We start from the raw sequence: 16748 nt of genomic DNA, 5'->3' as shown, positions 1-16748 counted from the left end.
CTGACGTGGGGCTCGAACTCCCGGACCGCGAGATCGTGACCTGGCTAAAGTCAGACGCTTAACCGACTGTGCCACCCAGGCGCCCCTACATATATCTTTTTAAATTAGTGTTTTGTTTTCTTTGGGTAAGTACCCATCAATGGAATTACTGGATCCTACAGTAATTCTACTTTTAATTTCTGAGAAACGTCCATACTCTTTTCCACAGTGGCTGTACTAGCTTGCATTCCCATTAACAGTGCACAAGGTTCCTTTCTCTCCACATCCTCGCCAACATTTGTTATTTCTTGTGTTTTTTATTTAAGCCATTCTGACAATTGTGAGGTGATCTCATTGTGGTTTTGATTTGCACATCCTGATGACTAGTGATGTTGAGCACTTTTCATTTGTCTGTTGGCCATCTGTATGTCTTCTTTAGAAAAATGTCTATTCAGGGGCACCTGGGTGGCTCAGTCGGTTGAGCGTCCGACTACAGCTCAGGTCATGATCTCTCGGTCTGTGAGTTTGAACCCCGGGCCGGGCTCTGTGCTGACAGCTCAGATCCTGGAGCCTGTTTTGGATTCTGTGTCTCCCTGTCTCTCTGACCCTCTCCCATTCATGCTCTGTCTCTCTCTGTCTCAAAAATGAACAAACGTTAAAAAAGAAAAAAAAGAAAAATGTCTCTTCAGGTCCTCTGCCCATTTTTAATTGTATTATTTGGAGGGGGAGGGGTTGGTGTGGAGTTGTACTAGTTTTTTACATATTTCATATACTAACCTTTTATCAAATATATAATTTGCAAATGTCTTCTCCCATTTAGTAGACTGTGTTTTGTTTTGTTGATGATTGATGATTTCCTTCACTGTGCAAAAGCTTTTTATTCAGTACAGCTGATGTCATATGTGGAATTTAAGAAACAAAATAAATGTACAAAGGAAAAAAACAAAAAACCAGACTCTTAAATATAGAGAACTGGTGGTTTCCAGAGGGGAGGTGGGAGGGGTGGATGGGTAAAGTAGGTGATGGGAATTAAGAGTACAGTTACTGTGATGAGCACAGAGTAATGTACAGAATTATTAAATCATTATATTGTACACATGAAAACTAATATTATACTGTATGTTATACTTGAATTTTAAAAATAAATTAAAATTTTAAAAACAAAAAAACAATACTCATCTATATGCTGCCTACAAGACTCATTTCAGACCTAAAGACAATACAGACAAAGTGAAGGGATTATGAAAGATATTCGATGCAAATGGAGGAGAAAAAAAAAGCTGAGGTAGCACTCATATCAGATAACACAGACTTAAAAACAAAAACTGTAAAAAGACAAAAAAAGGGCTTTACATAATAATAAAGAGATCACTCTAACAAGAGGCTATAACAGTTGTAAATATCTATGCACCCAATACAGGAGCACCTAAAGATATAAGGCAAATATTAACAGACATAAATGGAGGAATTTATAGTAACACAAAAATAGTACAGAACTTAAATATCCCAATACCCCACTTGCATTAATGGATAGGTCATCCAGAAAGAAAATCAATAAGGAAACAGTGTCTTTGAACAACACATTAGACCAGATGGACTTAACAGAACATTCCACCCCAAAACAGCAGAATACATTCTTTTCAAGTACACACAGAACATCCTCCAGGATAGGTCACATTAGGCCAAAATAAGTCTTTAAATAAATTTGAGAAGACTGAAATCATATCAACATCTTTTTTAACTACAACAGTATGAACTAGAAATCAATTATAATGAAAAAAAAACTGAAAGAAAAAAACATACATGAAGTTTGCAAAACAAGATGCTACTAAACAACCAATGAGTCAATGAAAAAAATCAAAGAAGAAATAACAAAAACATGGAGACAAATGAAAATGAAAAACAATGGTCCAAAATCTGTGGAATGCAACAAAAGTAGTTCTAAGAGGGAAGTTTAGAGAGATACAAGTGTACCTCAAGAAACAAACAAACAAATCTCAAACAATCTAACCTCACAGCTAAAGAAACTAGAAAAAGAAGGACAAAGCCCAAAATGAGTAGAAGAAAGGAAATAATAAAAATTAGAGTATAAATAAATGAAATAGAGACTAAAAATGAATAGAAAAGATCAATGTGACTAAGAGCTAATGCTTTGAAAAGATAAATTTATTAAGCCTTTAGCCAGACTAATAAAGAAAAAACAGAGGACATAAAATCAGAAATGAAAGAGAAATTACAACCAATACCACAGAAATACATAAAAATTACAGATTACGACAAAGAAAACTATACACCAACAAACTGAACTTAGAAAAAAATGGATAAATTCCTACAAACATCAATCTCCCAAAACTGAATCATAAAGAAATAGAAAATCTGAACAGACCAATTACTAGCAATCAAGTTGAACTGGTAATCAAAAACTGCCAATAAACAAAAGTCCAGTACCTGATGGCTTCACAAGTGAATTCTACCAAATATTTAAAGAGTTAATACCTATCCTTCTAAAGTATTCCAAAAAATAGAAGAGGGAGAAATCCTTCTAAATTCATTCTATGAGGCCAGCATTACACTGATACCACAACCAGACACAAAGACACACACACACACACACACACACACACACACACACACACACACACACAAAAGGAAAGGAAAGGGAAGGGAAGGGAAGGGAAGGGAAGGGAAGGGAAGGGAAGGGAAGGGAAGGAAAATAAACATAAAAATAAAAATCAAAACAGAAATAAAACAGTTATACAATTCTGGCAAAAAAAAGTATAGGTTACATCATAATCCTTATGAATGTAGATGCAAAAATCCTCAACAAAATCTTAGCAAACCAATTCAAAAATAAATTAAAATTTATAAAAAATTAAAATTCACCACAATTAAGTAGGATTTATTCCAGGATGCAAGGATGGTTAAATTTATGCAAATCAATCAGCATGACATATTACATTAACAAAATGAAGGATAAAGTTCCTAAGATCATCTTAACTGATGCAGAGAAAACATCTGACAAACATCCATTCTTGATAAAAACTAAACAAAGTAGTATAGAGTGAACATACCTCAACATTATAAAAGCCATATATAACAAACCCACAGCTAACATCAAACTCAATGGTAAAAAGCTAAAACCTTTCTCCTAAGATCAGAAACAAAAGAAAAATGTCCACTCTCACCATTATCATTCACCACAGTACTGGAAGTCCTAGCCATAGTAATCAGACAAGAGAAAGGAAAGAAAAGGCATTTTGAAGTATAACTGTTAGTATTTGCAAATGACATACTACATATAAAAAACCCTAAAAATTCCACCAAAAAACTATCATACCTACTAAATGAATTCCATAAAGTTGGAGGATACAAAATCAATATAGAGAAATCTGATGCATTTCTATACACTAATAACAAAACAGTAAAAAAGAAACTAAGAAAACAATCCCATTTACTATTGAATCAAAAATAATAAAATACCTAGGAATATATTTAACCAAAGAGGTGAAAGAACTATACACTGAAAACTAGAAGACCCTGATGAAAGAAATCAAAGAAGATATAAACAAATGGAAAGATAACACTGTATTCATAGACTGGAAGAATTAATATTGTAAAAATGTCAGGGTGCCTGGGTGGCGCAGTCGGTTAAGCGTCCGACTTCAGCCAGGTCACGATCTCGCGGTCCGTGAGTTCGAGCCCCGCGTCAGGCTCAGGGCTGATGGCTCAGAGCCTGGAGCCTGTTTCCGATTCTGTGTCTCCCTCTCTCTCTCTGCCCCTCCCCCGTTCATGCTCTGTCTCTCTCTGTCCCAAAAATAAATAAACATTGAAAAAAAAAATTTTTTTTTTAAAAATGTCTACACTATTCAAAGCAATCTATAGATTCAATGCAATCCTTATCAAAATACCAACAGTATTTTTCACAGAACTAGAACAATAAATCCTAAAATATATATGGAACTATGAAAGACCTTGAATAGCAAAAGCAATCTTGACAAAGTACATAAATCTGTCAAGACGCACTGTACACATAAAATATACATTTTATCTTAACTATATTTCAGTAAAGTTAATTGTAAAAAGGAAACAACAGGACAAGATTTATGTACAAGGATGCTCATATTTAATAGCAACAGAAAAAACAGAACTATTTAATGTTCATTAATAGTTATCTGGTTAAGTTAAAACACATATTCATTAATATAATGGGAAATTATGTCACCTTTAAAAAGAATTGCTGTGCATTGACACAGCAATCTTATACGTTAAGTGAAAAAGACAATTTAAAGAATATGACCTAATTTGAGTGTGTGTGTATATGCACACATACTTCCATGTGGCTTACAAAGAAACAAAAAGTCTGAAAGAATATATACTGAATAGAAAACAGTGAACTTTTTTATTTAAGGTAGGACTATTTGGCAGAGGATTTTCATTTTCTCTGCATGTTTTTTACAATACATTATCACATTTAAAAAGTAAAGATAATTCCATTTTAAAGAAGGAAAAAAGGTCAAGAAGCCAATCCTTAAATAACCAAAACATTGAATCTAAGAACAGGGAAGTGATTTCAAGAGGAAGAAAACCTTCTGGAAACATTCTGTAGCCTACTGCTTTCCTTCTTGCCAAAATCACCCTCATCAAAAATTCTTATCCAAGCCCTTAAAAAGCCCAGTATTTTACTCAAAAGCATTAATCCTCTATTAAAAAAAAAAAAAAATGTTTCCAAAGAAAATAGTATTTTAAACCACTTTCAAATTTTACAAAATAACCAATTCTTATAGAAAGTGTTCAAATATAAACTTTATAAACCTAAAAAATTTAAATAAATACATATCAAGCAAAGCAAACAATTCTTTAACTGAAGTTTTGACCAGGTACACATTGTGGGGGGAAAAAACAGCTCTTTAACAATTAAGACTTTAAAGTTCAGATAAAAAGTTAAATTACTATTAAGCCGCCCAAAAATAGAAAGTACTCAATGAACTGAAATACTAAAAACATTAAAAATCCTCAAGGTACCTGATTTTGAGTCCCACAACACCTGAACTGAAACCCTGTCATATGTAGCAGAGGCGGTGGAAAATGCCTTCTAGTGGTAGATCACACAGTTACCATCTGTTTCATCAAGTCAGGCAAACTCAGCTTTATTAACAGAAGCAGAACAGATGGGGGGTGGGGGGGGGGAGGGAAATGCCAACATTACAAAGTTAGTTTCTGTTCTTTTTTCACGAAGATCTTAAATAGATGTAGTATCTTCTCAAAAATGTGAGGAAATAAGCTTTTTAAACCCACGACACATTTTATTAACCTCTAAAGGATCCTTACCAGTAAGGCATTCTTATCTTTCCATTAGAATTACAGAATGCTTATCTCTTAGGAGAATTAGGAGAATTTAATGCAAAGAAAACATGACTAATACTTGGGGAAAAATGATAACTGCTAAGGCTATTGTAATAAAAATTCAAAGAAAAAGATACTAAGTATTATGGAACATGCAAACAGAACCACCTTTGAGGAGCATAAAATCTAGATGTCCCATTTGAGAGGATGTGCTTTTTTAGTCTTATTAGTTGTGTCTGAAGTACAAAGGAATCTTTTGGATTCATTAGAGATGAGAGTTCAAATTCAGTAGATGTTCAAACAATGACTACTGATCATCTTACACGGGTCATTAATAGTTTTTAATGTACCACATGACCCTCTCGTCAAAAGATCATATATCCTAAAATAGTCTCAAAGTTGTGACACACAGCTGAGGCAAACATAACACAATGAGTAAGCAAAGAGAGACAATCAGAAACATTAAGATTACATGAAGGACTATTCCAAAAAATAAAAGAGGAAGGAAAATTCATTCTATGAAGCTAACATTACCCTGAAACCAAAACCAGATAAAGACACTACAAAGAAAACTACAGGCCAATATCTCTGATGAATATAGATGCAAAAATCCTGAACAAATATTACCAAACCAAATCCAAGAATCCTTTTAAAAACTCATTCACCCCAACCAAGTGAGATGTATTCCAGGGATGCAAGGGTAGTTCAGTATTCACAAATCAATCAACATGATACATCACATTAACAAGAAAAAGGATAAAAACCATATAATCTCAATAGATGTACAAAAAGCATTTGACAGAGTACAACATGCAATCATGATGAAACCCCTCAACAAAGTAGGCTTAGAGGGAACATACCTCAACAAAATAAAGGCTACCTATGAAAAAACCCACAGCTAACATCATACTCAGTGTTGAAAAACTGAGAGACCTTCCTCTAAGAGAACAAGACAAGAATATCCACTCTCACTTTTATTCAACATAATACTGTAAGTCCTAGCCAAACCAATAAAAGAAAAAGAAATAAAAGGTATCCAAATTGGTAAGAAATAAATGAAATTTTCACCATTTGCAGATGATATGATACTGTCTACAGAAAACCCTAAAGATTCTACCAAAAACTACTAGAACTGATGAATGGATTCAGTAAAATCACAGTATGCAAAATGAATACACAGAATCCTGTTCCATTTCCATACACTAATAATGAGGTAGCAGAAAGAAAATTAAGAAAACAATCCCATTTACAACTGTACCAAAAAGAATAAAATTAAACTTAACCAGGGAGGTGAAATACCTGTACTCTAAAAATTATAAAAATTTGAAGGTGACACAAACAAATGGAAAGATATTCCATGCTCATGGGCTGGAAGAATTAATGTTGTTAAAATGTCCATAATATCCAAAGCAATCTACAGATTCAATACAATCCCTATCAAAATATTACCAACATTTTCATAGAACAAGAACAAATAATTCTCAAATTTGTATGGAACCACAAAGACTCCAAATAGCCAGAGCAATCTTGAAAACAAATGAGAAAGGTGGAAGTATCACAATCCCAGATTTCAAGATATATTACAAAGCTGTAGTAATCAAAACAGTATGGTACTGTCACAAAAAGAGACACATAGATCAATGGAAAAGAATAGAGAGCCCAGAAATAAATCCATGATTATATGGTCAATTAATCTATGACAAAAGTGGCAAAAATATACAATGGAAAGAAGACCATCTCTTCAACAAACAGGGCTAGAAAAGCTGGACAACTACATGCAAAAGAATGAAACTGGACCACTTTCTTGCACCATATACAAAAATAAACTCAAAATGGATTAAAGACCTAAATGTGAGACCTGAAACTGTAAAACTCCTAGAAGAAAACAGGCAGTAATTTCTTTGACATAAGCCATTGAAACATTTTCTTGATTTGTCTCCAGAAGCAAGGGAAACAAAAGCTAAATGAAACTATTGGGGCTATACCAAAATAAAAAGATTTTATACAGTGAAGAAAACCATCAACAAAACAAAAAGGCAATATACTGAATGATATATGCAAATGATTTATCTGGTAAGGGTTTAATATCCAAAACATATAAAGAACTTATACAACACACACACACAAAAAAAAAAACCCCACACAAATAATCCAATTTAAAAAATGGGCAGAGGACATGTATAGACATTTTTGCAAAGAAGACATACAGATGGCCAACAGACACATGAAAAAAATGCTTAACACTAGTCATCACGAAACGCATGTCAAAACCACAATATCACTTCACACTTGTCAGAATGGCTAAAATCAAAAACACAAGAAATAACAAGTGTTGGTGAGGATGTGCAGAAAAAGGAACCTTCGTGCACTTTTGGTGGAAATGCAAATTGGTGCAGCCACTTTGGAAAACATTACGGATGTTCCTCAAAATATTAAATACAGAATTACCATACAATCCAGTAATTTCACTGATGGGCATTTAACCAAAGAAAACAAAAGCACTAATTTGAAAGATATATGCAATGCTGTATTTACTGCAGCATTATTTACAATCACCAAGATATAGAAGCAACCTAAATGTCCATCAAAAGATGAATGGATAAAGAAGATACGGTGTATACACACACACACAGAAATACTACTCAGCCATAAAAAAGAATGAAATCTTGACATCTGCAACAACACAGATGGACCTAGAGGGTAGAAGGTAGACTTAGAGAAGATAGACATCTTGTGATTTACATTAATATACTATTCTTAATTGAATCCAATTACATGCATTTTAATATATTTCGTAAGACTTATATTTCATGTGATCATGTCCAGATACAGATCTGCTAAAGAGCTAAATTTTACTCTGAGAAAATTCAATAGCTTTCAGACTGTTTCAGCCTTAAAAACAAAATTAGTCTGTAACATATAAATGGATAATGATATGCTATTAACTGCTTATATACTACAAAATGGTCACTTGATTCACTCAAACAATAAATCTTTACTCAATGAGGGCACTGTATAAACTGATGGGGATAAAAAAAATAATAAAAAAATAAATAAACTGATGGGGATATAGTTAGGAGAAGGGAAGGAAGAGATAGGAGAAAACAAAATATAATTGCTAGTTGTACAGAGCTTATACTCCAGAAGGGAAGACAACAGTAAATAAAGATACAAATTATTGTTGGGGTGCTTGGATGGCTCAGTCAATTAAGGGTCAGACTCTTGATCTCAGCTCAGCTCAGGTCTTGATCTCAGGGTTGTTGAGTTCAAGCCTCACACTAGGCATGGAGACTTCTTTAAAAAAAACAACAGATACAAATTATTGTTTTAATAAAATTATAAGTGCTACAAATTAAAAGCATACTGTGAGAGTATATACTTGAGAGACTTGACCTGGTCTGGGAGGTTTCCTTAAAAAAAGTGATATTTAAACAGAGCACTGGAGTGCCTGGGTGGCTCAGATGGTTAACCATCCAACTTTGGCTCAGGTAGAGATCTTGCGGTGAGTTTGAGCCCTGCAGTGCAGAGCCTGCTTGAGATTCCCTCTCTCTTTCTCTCTCTCTCTCTCTCTGTCTCCCTCTCTCTGCCAGTCCCCTGTTCTCTCTCAAAATAAATAAATAAACTCTAAAAAAAAAAAAAAAGTACATCATGGGGCATCTGATTCTTGATTTTGGCTCAGGTCATGATCTCAGGGTCATGGGATTGAGTCCCTCATCGGGCTCTGGGCTAAGTGTGGAGCCTGCTTGGGATTCTCTTTTTCTCCCTCTGCCCCTCTCCCCCATTCTCTCTCACACACACACACACACACACACACACACACACACACACACACTCTAAAATAAAAAACAACAAACACTGAAAAACTTGACAAGCCAATTCAATCACCTACAAATTAAAAAAAACTAATATTTAATATTTCTGTGTAGAATGTAGAGATGCAAGAAGAGTTTTCCATAATGTCTGAAAAACAAGGTTAATAAAAGGAAAACATCAGAATCACTGGAAAAATAGTTTGAAAAAGAATAGGGGTGCCTAGGTGGCTCCAATGGTTGTGTCTAACTCTTAATCTCAGCTCAGGTCTTGATCTCAGGGCCATGAGTTCAGGCCCCATATTGGGCTCTGCACTGGGCATGAAGCCTACTTTTAAAAAAAAGAATATAATTTTTGCCTTTGATCTCTAAAACTAGGCAGTCACCTTTAAAGCTTTCATCTTTAAAAACTAGCATTCCACTACTCCTAAAACTTGACCATGAAAAAATGGCCATACCCACAGATTTGTTCTTTTTGTTACTCATATTTCTTAGGGTTACAATATACTCACAAATGATTAGTAAGGCTAGTCATTCCTTTGATTTAACATGTCTGTTGTAGATGAAGCCATCATGATGATTTAATGGAGGACAAATTCAGTGTGATCAGAGAGCTACTCTAGATTTACACTGAAAAGCAGCTTTATAATATTCCCAGATAGTCACTGCCCTGACATCAGCTTGGGTAGTGCTGTGCATGCTATGCTGCATTTGAAGCATGTTTTCCTATTACCCTCTTTCAAATACAATTAATGGCACTATTGTATCCACTTAGGTTTTCCTTAAAACATGTATTTTGGCATGTATATCATCTGATGTATTTTTTTTAATTAAAACTTAAAAATTTTAGTTTTATGTATGTGTGTAGTGTGTGTGTGTGTACATGTGTGTATAGTGTGTGTATACATGTGTGTAGTGTGTGTGCACACACATACACACATACATGCACATACAATTGGCCTGGAGCTCAGGGAGAGTTACAGGCAAAAGATACAAATCTAAATGCACTTAAAGCCATGAGATAAGATGAGATCACCAAAGGAGTGAGTATGGTCAGAGGAGAGGTCTAAGAAATAAGCCCTAGGGTACTTCAAAATTTTAAAGTAGGGAAGAAAAGGTGATCCCAACAAACTAATGAGGGGCAGTCAGAGAGTTAAAAAGCAAATCAAGAGAGTGTATGGTGTCCTGAAAGTAAACTGAAGAAAAGTGTTCAAGGGTGAGGAAGTAACCAACTGTGTTAATTCATGCCATTAGGGTAAGTAAGCACTAACCACAGGATTTGGTAACAGGAATTCACTAATGACTCTTTCAGAAGAGAGAATGAAGAGAAAAACTTGGAGACAGCAACTATAAGCAACTCTCTGAAGGTGCTATAAGGGGGACAAAGAAATGTGGCAAAAGCTGAGAGAAGGTCAAGAGAAAGTTTTGGTACTATTGTTTACTTGTTTCAGAATGGGCAAGATCATAGCATGTCTGGCATGCTATGCTGTATTGGTGAGCTTGGACTGACATAACAAAATACCATAGACTGAGTGGCTTAAACAAATGTATTTTCTCATAGTTCTGAGGGCTGGAGGCTGAGATGTGGCTGCCAGAATTATCAAGTTGGTGGACCTCTCTTTCTGGCTTGCAGACAACTACTTTCTTGCTGTGTATTCATGTCACAGAAGGAGAACAAGCTCTCTGGTGTCTCTTCTTATAAAAGTACTCACTATTCCTATATGAGGGTGATATGCTCATCACACCTCATCTAACAGTAAGTACCTTTCAAAAGCCTCATAGCCAAATCCCATCACATTGGGGGGTAGGGTTTAACATATGAATGGGGGTTGGGGGGCCATGTTCAGTCCATAACATATACCAATGTGATCTTACTCTAACACACAGATAGATCTCATAAATCTTGAAGAAAATATTAGCAAACCAAATCCAGCAAGAATAATACATTGTAATCAATTTAGGGTTATTCTAGAAACACAAGGCTTATTTAATACTTGAAAATAAGCCCACCTATTTATCTTATTAAAAGAGTAAAAAAAGATGGGGCACCTGGTGGCTCAGTAAGTTGAGCATCAGGTCATGATCTCACAGTTTGTGGGTTTGAGCCCCGCATCAGGCTCTGTGCTGACAGCCCAGAGCCTGCTTCAGATTCTGTGTCTTCCTCTTTCTCTGCCCCTCCCCCACTCATTCTCTCTCTCTCTCTCTCTCTCTCAAAAATAAACATTAAAACCATTTTTTTTAAAAAAATAGTAAAAAGAAAAAAATTATAATCTCAATAGATTCAGGGAAAATATTTCCTAAGATTCAACATCATTTGTGATTAAAAAAAAAAAATTCTAACAAACTATAAATAAGGAAATGTCCTTTAGCCGAGAAAGAACACCTACAGTAAACATCATAATCAAAGGTAACACAGTGAAAGGTATCCTCTTGAAATTGGGAGTAAGAAAAAGATATCTACTCTCACTAATTTTATTCAACATTATACTAGAGGTCCTACATACTGTAGTAAAAAAAAGGAAAAGATACAAAACATTTGAGATTTAGAAAGGATGAAATAAAACTCTCAATATTCACAAATAATTATGTACAGAGAAAAACAAAAGATCTACAGAGGATTTAATAGAATCAGTGACATTATCAGTAACATTTGCTAGGTTTAAAACCAATATAAAAAATTAATTTCATTTCTATCTACCATTCACAATTATAAAATTAAATTTATATTATGATGCCATTTATAGCAATATCAAAAAATATCAAATATTTAGGAATGAATCTAATAAATGTTTAGGGCCTCTACATAAAATATAAAAGAATACTAAGAAAAATTAAAAATTCTAAAATAAATGAAGGGATATGTCGCATTCATGATGGACACTCAATTGTAAAGATATCAATTCTCCCCAAACTGACCTATAGAGTCAATGCAATACCAATCGAAATCAAAAGAAGTTTTTTTGTTTGTTTTTTAAAATTTTTCAGGCTCATCCTAAAATTTACATGAAAATACCAAGGGCCTTGGCAAGGATGTGGGAAAAAAGGAAGCCTGGTGCACTGGTGGTGGGAATGTAAACTGATGGAGCCACTGTGGAAAACAGTATGGAGGTGCCTCAAAAACTTAAAAACAGAAGTATCATATGATCCAGTAATTTCACTGTTGGGTATTTACCCAAACACTAATTTGAACATACAAAGGACCAAGAAAACATAAGACCATCGTTAAGAAGAAGAACAAGATAGGAGGACTTGTTCTACCAGATATCAAAACAATTCAAAAGCTATAGCAATTAAGACAAGTGACGCTGGTGCAACAAAAGACCAATGGACTAGAAAAAATAACCCAGACACAGACCCACACAAATATGGACATTGAAATCTATGACAAAAGTGGTATTACAGAGCAATGGAGAAAGAGGCTTTTCAATAGTGTGCTGGACAACTGGGTAACAATATAGAAAAAAATCAACCTCTTCTTTAAATCGTATCTAAAAATGATTCCACATAGATTTTAGACATAAATGTGGAAAACAAAAACACAAAATGTCCAGATTTTAGGGCACAGGTTCTTTGAGGTCCTCAACCCCAGGAGCCTGTTGATAGAATTCTAAGATATAAAGATATTTTTGATACACCCTGTATGCTCTCATGCCTTACCATTTTAGTGTTCAACTTCTAACTTATGGCATCTACGTATCTCTGCCTGAAGTTTCCTAGGACTTGTTTTTGAGTGCTGAGAACTACTGCCATACCATAACCAGCGCCCAACCAACAATTGATACATATGAAGAACATGTGTGAGGAACCCGATGTTGTGAGGAACACCAGCTCCCAGAGTTACCCAGAGATCCCAACTTGTTAGTCACCTGCATGATAGCATACCCTTTATTCAGCCCCTTCACTTCCCTGCCTTAAATCCAGTATATTTCTTGGTGATCATTCCCCACATGAATTACTTATATTTGAATCCTTGTCTCAGAATCTGCTTCTTGAGAAACCAAGACAACTAAGACTCAGAGTTACCATGAACTAGAGTGGTGAAAAACAATTACTTCTCTATTTTCATAACTGCTAACTGAAGGAAATGCTAAAGTTCAGTTACAAATAAAAGCGACAGACCAAAGTGGTATTAGTGGTACCTATGACTCTGTCTCTAACAGAAATCACAGATGTTTTAAGATTACATGACATTTGCTGTAAATATCTCAAAATAGTTTTTACACTCCTTACTACTTTGAAATTGTTATTAGGTAACTACTGAACTGCACATGATTGCAGTCTCTCTGTCAATAATATTGTGCAGTCTTCCTGTCTGTAAGGTCACCTGTTGAGCAACTATCTCTGGATCAACTAATTACTCAGCCACAAAACAGTTGAGAGTGTTCTACAACTAGAGATGAACTAAAAAGGATAAACTCTGGTGTTCTTGGAAAACCTATTCTTGTGTTTTAGTGTAATATAAAAGTTATACATATAAAAAAAGTTATACATATATAAAATATATATATACATATATATGTACATATAAGTATATGTATATATGTATGTATATATACACATATATGTGTATATATGTATATATATAAAAAAAAGTTATATACATATAAAAAGTTATATATATAAAAGTTGTATATAATACAACAATTAAATACAATTAAACTTTATCCTGTGGGTTTTTTTCAATGTGTATTTACTTATTTTTGAGAAAGAGAGATGGAGAGCAAGGAGAGGAGGGGCAGAGAGAGGAGGAGAGAGAATCCCAAGCAGGATACATGCTGTCAGTTCAGAGTCTAGTGTGGGGCTCGAACTCACAAACCATGAGATCATGACCTGAGCCGAAGTCAGATGCTTAACTGACTGAGCCACTCAGGCACCCCAAAACACCAGAAGATTCTTAAAACCTCTATAAGGTGAAGATGGGCAGGGAGGGCAGTCCTAATGGCACTGTACTTCTCAAATAGCAACACTGGTAGCTAGAAAGCAACAGAACCAGGACATAACCCTGAGAGAAAATTTTCAACACAATTCTAGTCCTAGCCAAATCAAGCATAAAAGAAGAACTCTTTAGGCTTGCAATACCTTCAAATTTTTTTTTCCCATTCACCCTTTTCAGGAATCTACTAAAGAGTATCCCTATCAGGCAAGGGAAGAAGATACATGATGCTAAGAAACAGGGCAAACAGAATCTCCTAAGGTTCATAAAATTCAAAAATGACAGCTCTGCTATTTTAGGCTTGGAGAGCAACTAAGCCAGAGTGGGGGCAAAAAAGTTTCCAGGGTAACTCCTATGTGGTATTATAGCAAGAGGAGATCCAAAGACTGCCAGAGGTTTGGGGGTGAATTAGGTATATACAAAATGAAGCAAACAGTAAAACAAAGTTACTAGTAACTCCAAAGTAATTATTCTGTGAAGAGCATTTTACACAATCTTAGCAATGTGAATATTTACCCAAATGTTATGAGATATCTACATCAGCAAGACAGGAGGAAGGGAAGTCAATGTGTATATGTGGCAAAAGTAGAGATGGGGATGGGGGACATCAGCCAGTGGACTGAAGTCTCAGATTCCACAGGAAGAAGACAAGAGAGGATACATAAAACTAAAAGGAAAAAAAAAATCAAGAAATGGGAACATTAGCAAGTTACTTAGAAACATGAAAGGAAATACCAAAACACGCAATTTGACAAGTAACTCCCTCAGGACACAGGAATAAGAATGGGATGAAAGGAGTAATTCTTTCCATTGTGAATCCAGTAGTACTATTTCACTTCTTAAATTACATACATATGCTATTCTTTAAACATAAAAATTAATTTTGTAAAATGTAAATTTTAAACAAAGTCAAATAACATTTATTTTCCAAGTGCCTACTACCTACAGGGAGCATACCAGATCTCCCATTAATACTATCACTATTTCTGAGGCCAGCTTTGCAGAGTATGATTACCCCGATTTTTCTCAGATGAGAAAACTGAAAATGACAATGAAAAAGGAACATTTTTTGTTTTTTTATTTCTTTTGTTTATGTTTTATTTGGTCCTTTACCTTTCCAGCAGTAGCAAAATATTCACCATCAGGGGACCATTCCATCAAATGTACAGACACTGAGGTTCTAAAAAAAAAAAAAAAAAAGTTAACCAGTCCGCATTTTTAAAATCTGGAACACTGTATATATAAATGGTCAAAACAAGATTTTCATAACATATCAGAACAAGAGTGTTTTCACCTCCCTTAAAATACAAATTAATTATGAAAACCAATCCAAAGTTGACTTTGGAGACCCAAAGAAGAATGCAATCAACATGCATAAAAGACATCTCCACCTACCTGCCCCATGAATGTCCAAAATAAAACAAGTTAAAAACTGAGCTCACCCATCTCCCCTGGCTAAGTGGGTCCCTGCACATAATCCATACTGTCAGTGGTATAGCCATTCTTCCCCTTAAGAGTAGCTGGCAACTTGTATCACATCTTCCTCTTCCCCATCCCTATCTACATCTCATCCATTAAGGAGTAATTCCCAAGTTCTGAGGTTGTAACTCGAAAAATATTTTTGTCCTTTTTTTAACCAATCAACTGTAACACAGACTAAAGGTTAATATGGGTTTGGGTTAGAAGAAGTCCACTTTCTAGGCTTCTAAATGTAATGGTACTATCAAAAAACAGAGATCACTGTGCAAGGGAACATATTTTAGGATGACTGGTTTTTTTTAATTAATGAGAACAACAGAGTTAGACACTAACTTGCACTGCCAGATGCACTTCCAATCATTTAAAACTGGAGGAATTTTATTATCAATTTCTTCCTCCTCTTCCAGAATGTCACCTCCTGGAGGAGCCCACAACTGAATAGAATCGGTTGCTGTCAACAATCTGTTATCTGAAAATTAAAGAAAGTTCTAATGAATACGCATGGCTTATCTGGAGAAAGAATTGCACATGTGGGCTTATATTTAGGTTTATAAACTATTCTGTGAAAACCAAGACATATCCATTTCAAAGTTCTAAGAATCCACTACACAAGAAAGGGTAAGTCTCGGGTGAAACTTGACAACAAAAAAGAAAAGCTTACTGGCAAAGAGCTACTGTGTATCAGGTAAATCTTAAAAACAAAACAAAACAAAAAAAGCAAAAGTACAATAACAAAACAAATGCAAAACACTCTGATATGTAAACATAGAATATTCTCAGGATATAAAACAGAACTAAAGATTAATGAAATTTGTTTTTCTACAAAATTAACCTTATTAATCATGAATGTAAACAGGGGCAATGGCCATTATCATTAGGGGTTTCTAATCTTTCAAATTTAAAGATAAAATTTCCTAAAACACAAAAAAAAATGAGATAGGGGTTTTTTTTGCCCCCGTTTTATTTCTGAGTTTATTTCTTATTAAACACAGTGCAAGTGTTAACTAAGGAAACAAATCATCACTGTTTCCTAGAATAAAACATTCAAAGGCAGGAAATAAAAGCACAGAACTCAAAGTAAATTAAGGACTGTACAAAGCAGTGTATACCAAGAAGAAAAAAAAAATACACTCATTAACAAAAAGAAAATATTCTACACTGACCATTTTATTATGAGAAACTATATTACATTGTAATCAGACATT

At 34.6% G+C, this 16748-nt stretch overlaps 1 protein-coding gene across 4 annotated transcripts in view; it reads right to left on the bottom strand.

The window, feature by feature from the left end:
• Window positions 1-16748, bottom strand: part of DMXL2 (Dmx like 2) — a 156633-nt gene that overhangs the window by 98387 nt on the left and 41498 nt on the right. For all 4 annotated transcript variants that reach the window (XM_043555425.1, XM_043555426.1, XM_043555428.1 and 1 more), the window contains exons 5-6: window positions 15877-16012; window positions 15178-15244 (exon numbers count right to left, since the gene is read on the bottom strand). In XM_043555425.1, the coding sequence (XP_043411360.1) occupies window positions 15178-15244; window positions 15877-16012 (203 nt within the window). The remainder of the gene's footprint in view (window positions 1-15177; window positions 15245-15876; window positions 16013-16748) is intronic.

The sequence above is a fragment of the Prionailurus bengalensis genome, chromosome B3 (assembly GCF_016509475.1).
Source record: "Prionailurus bengalensis isolate Pbe53 chromosome B3, Fcat_Pben_1.1_paternal_pri, whole genome shotgun sequence".
In the NCBI taxonomy this organism is placed as follows: Eukaryota; Metazoa; Chordata; class Mammalia; order Carnivora; family Felidae; genus Prionailurus; species Prionailurus bengalensis.
This window is presented reverse-complemented; position numbering and strand designations above follow the sequence as displayed.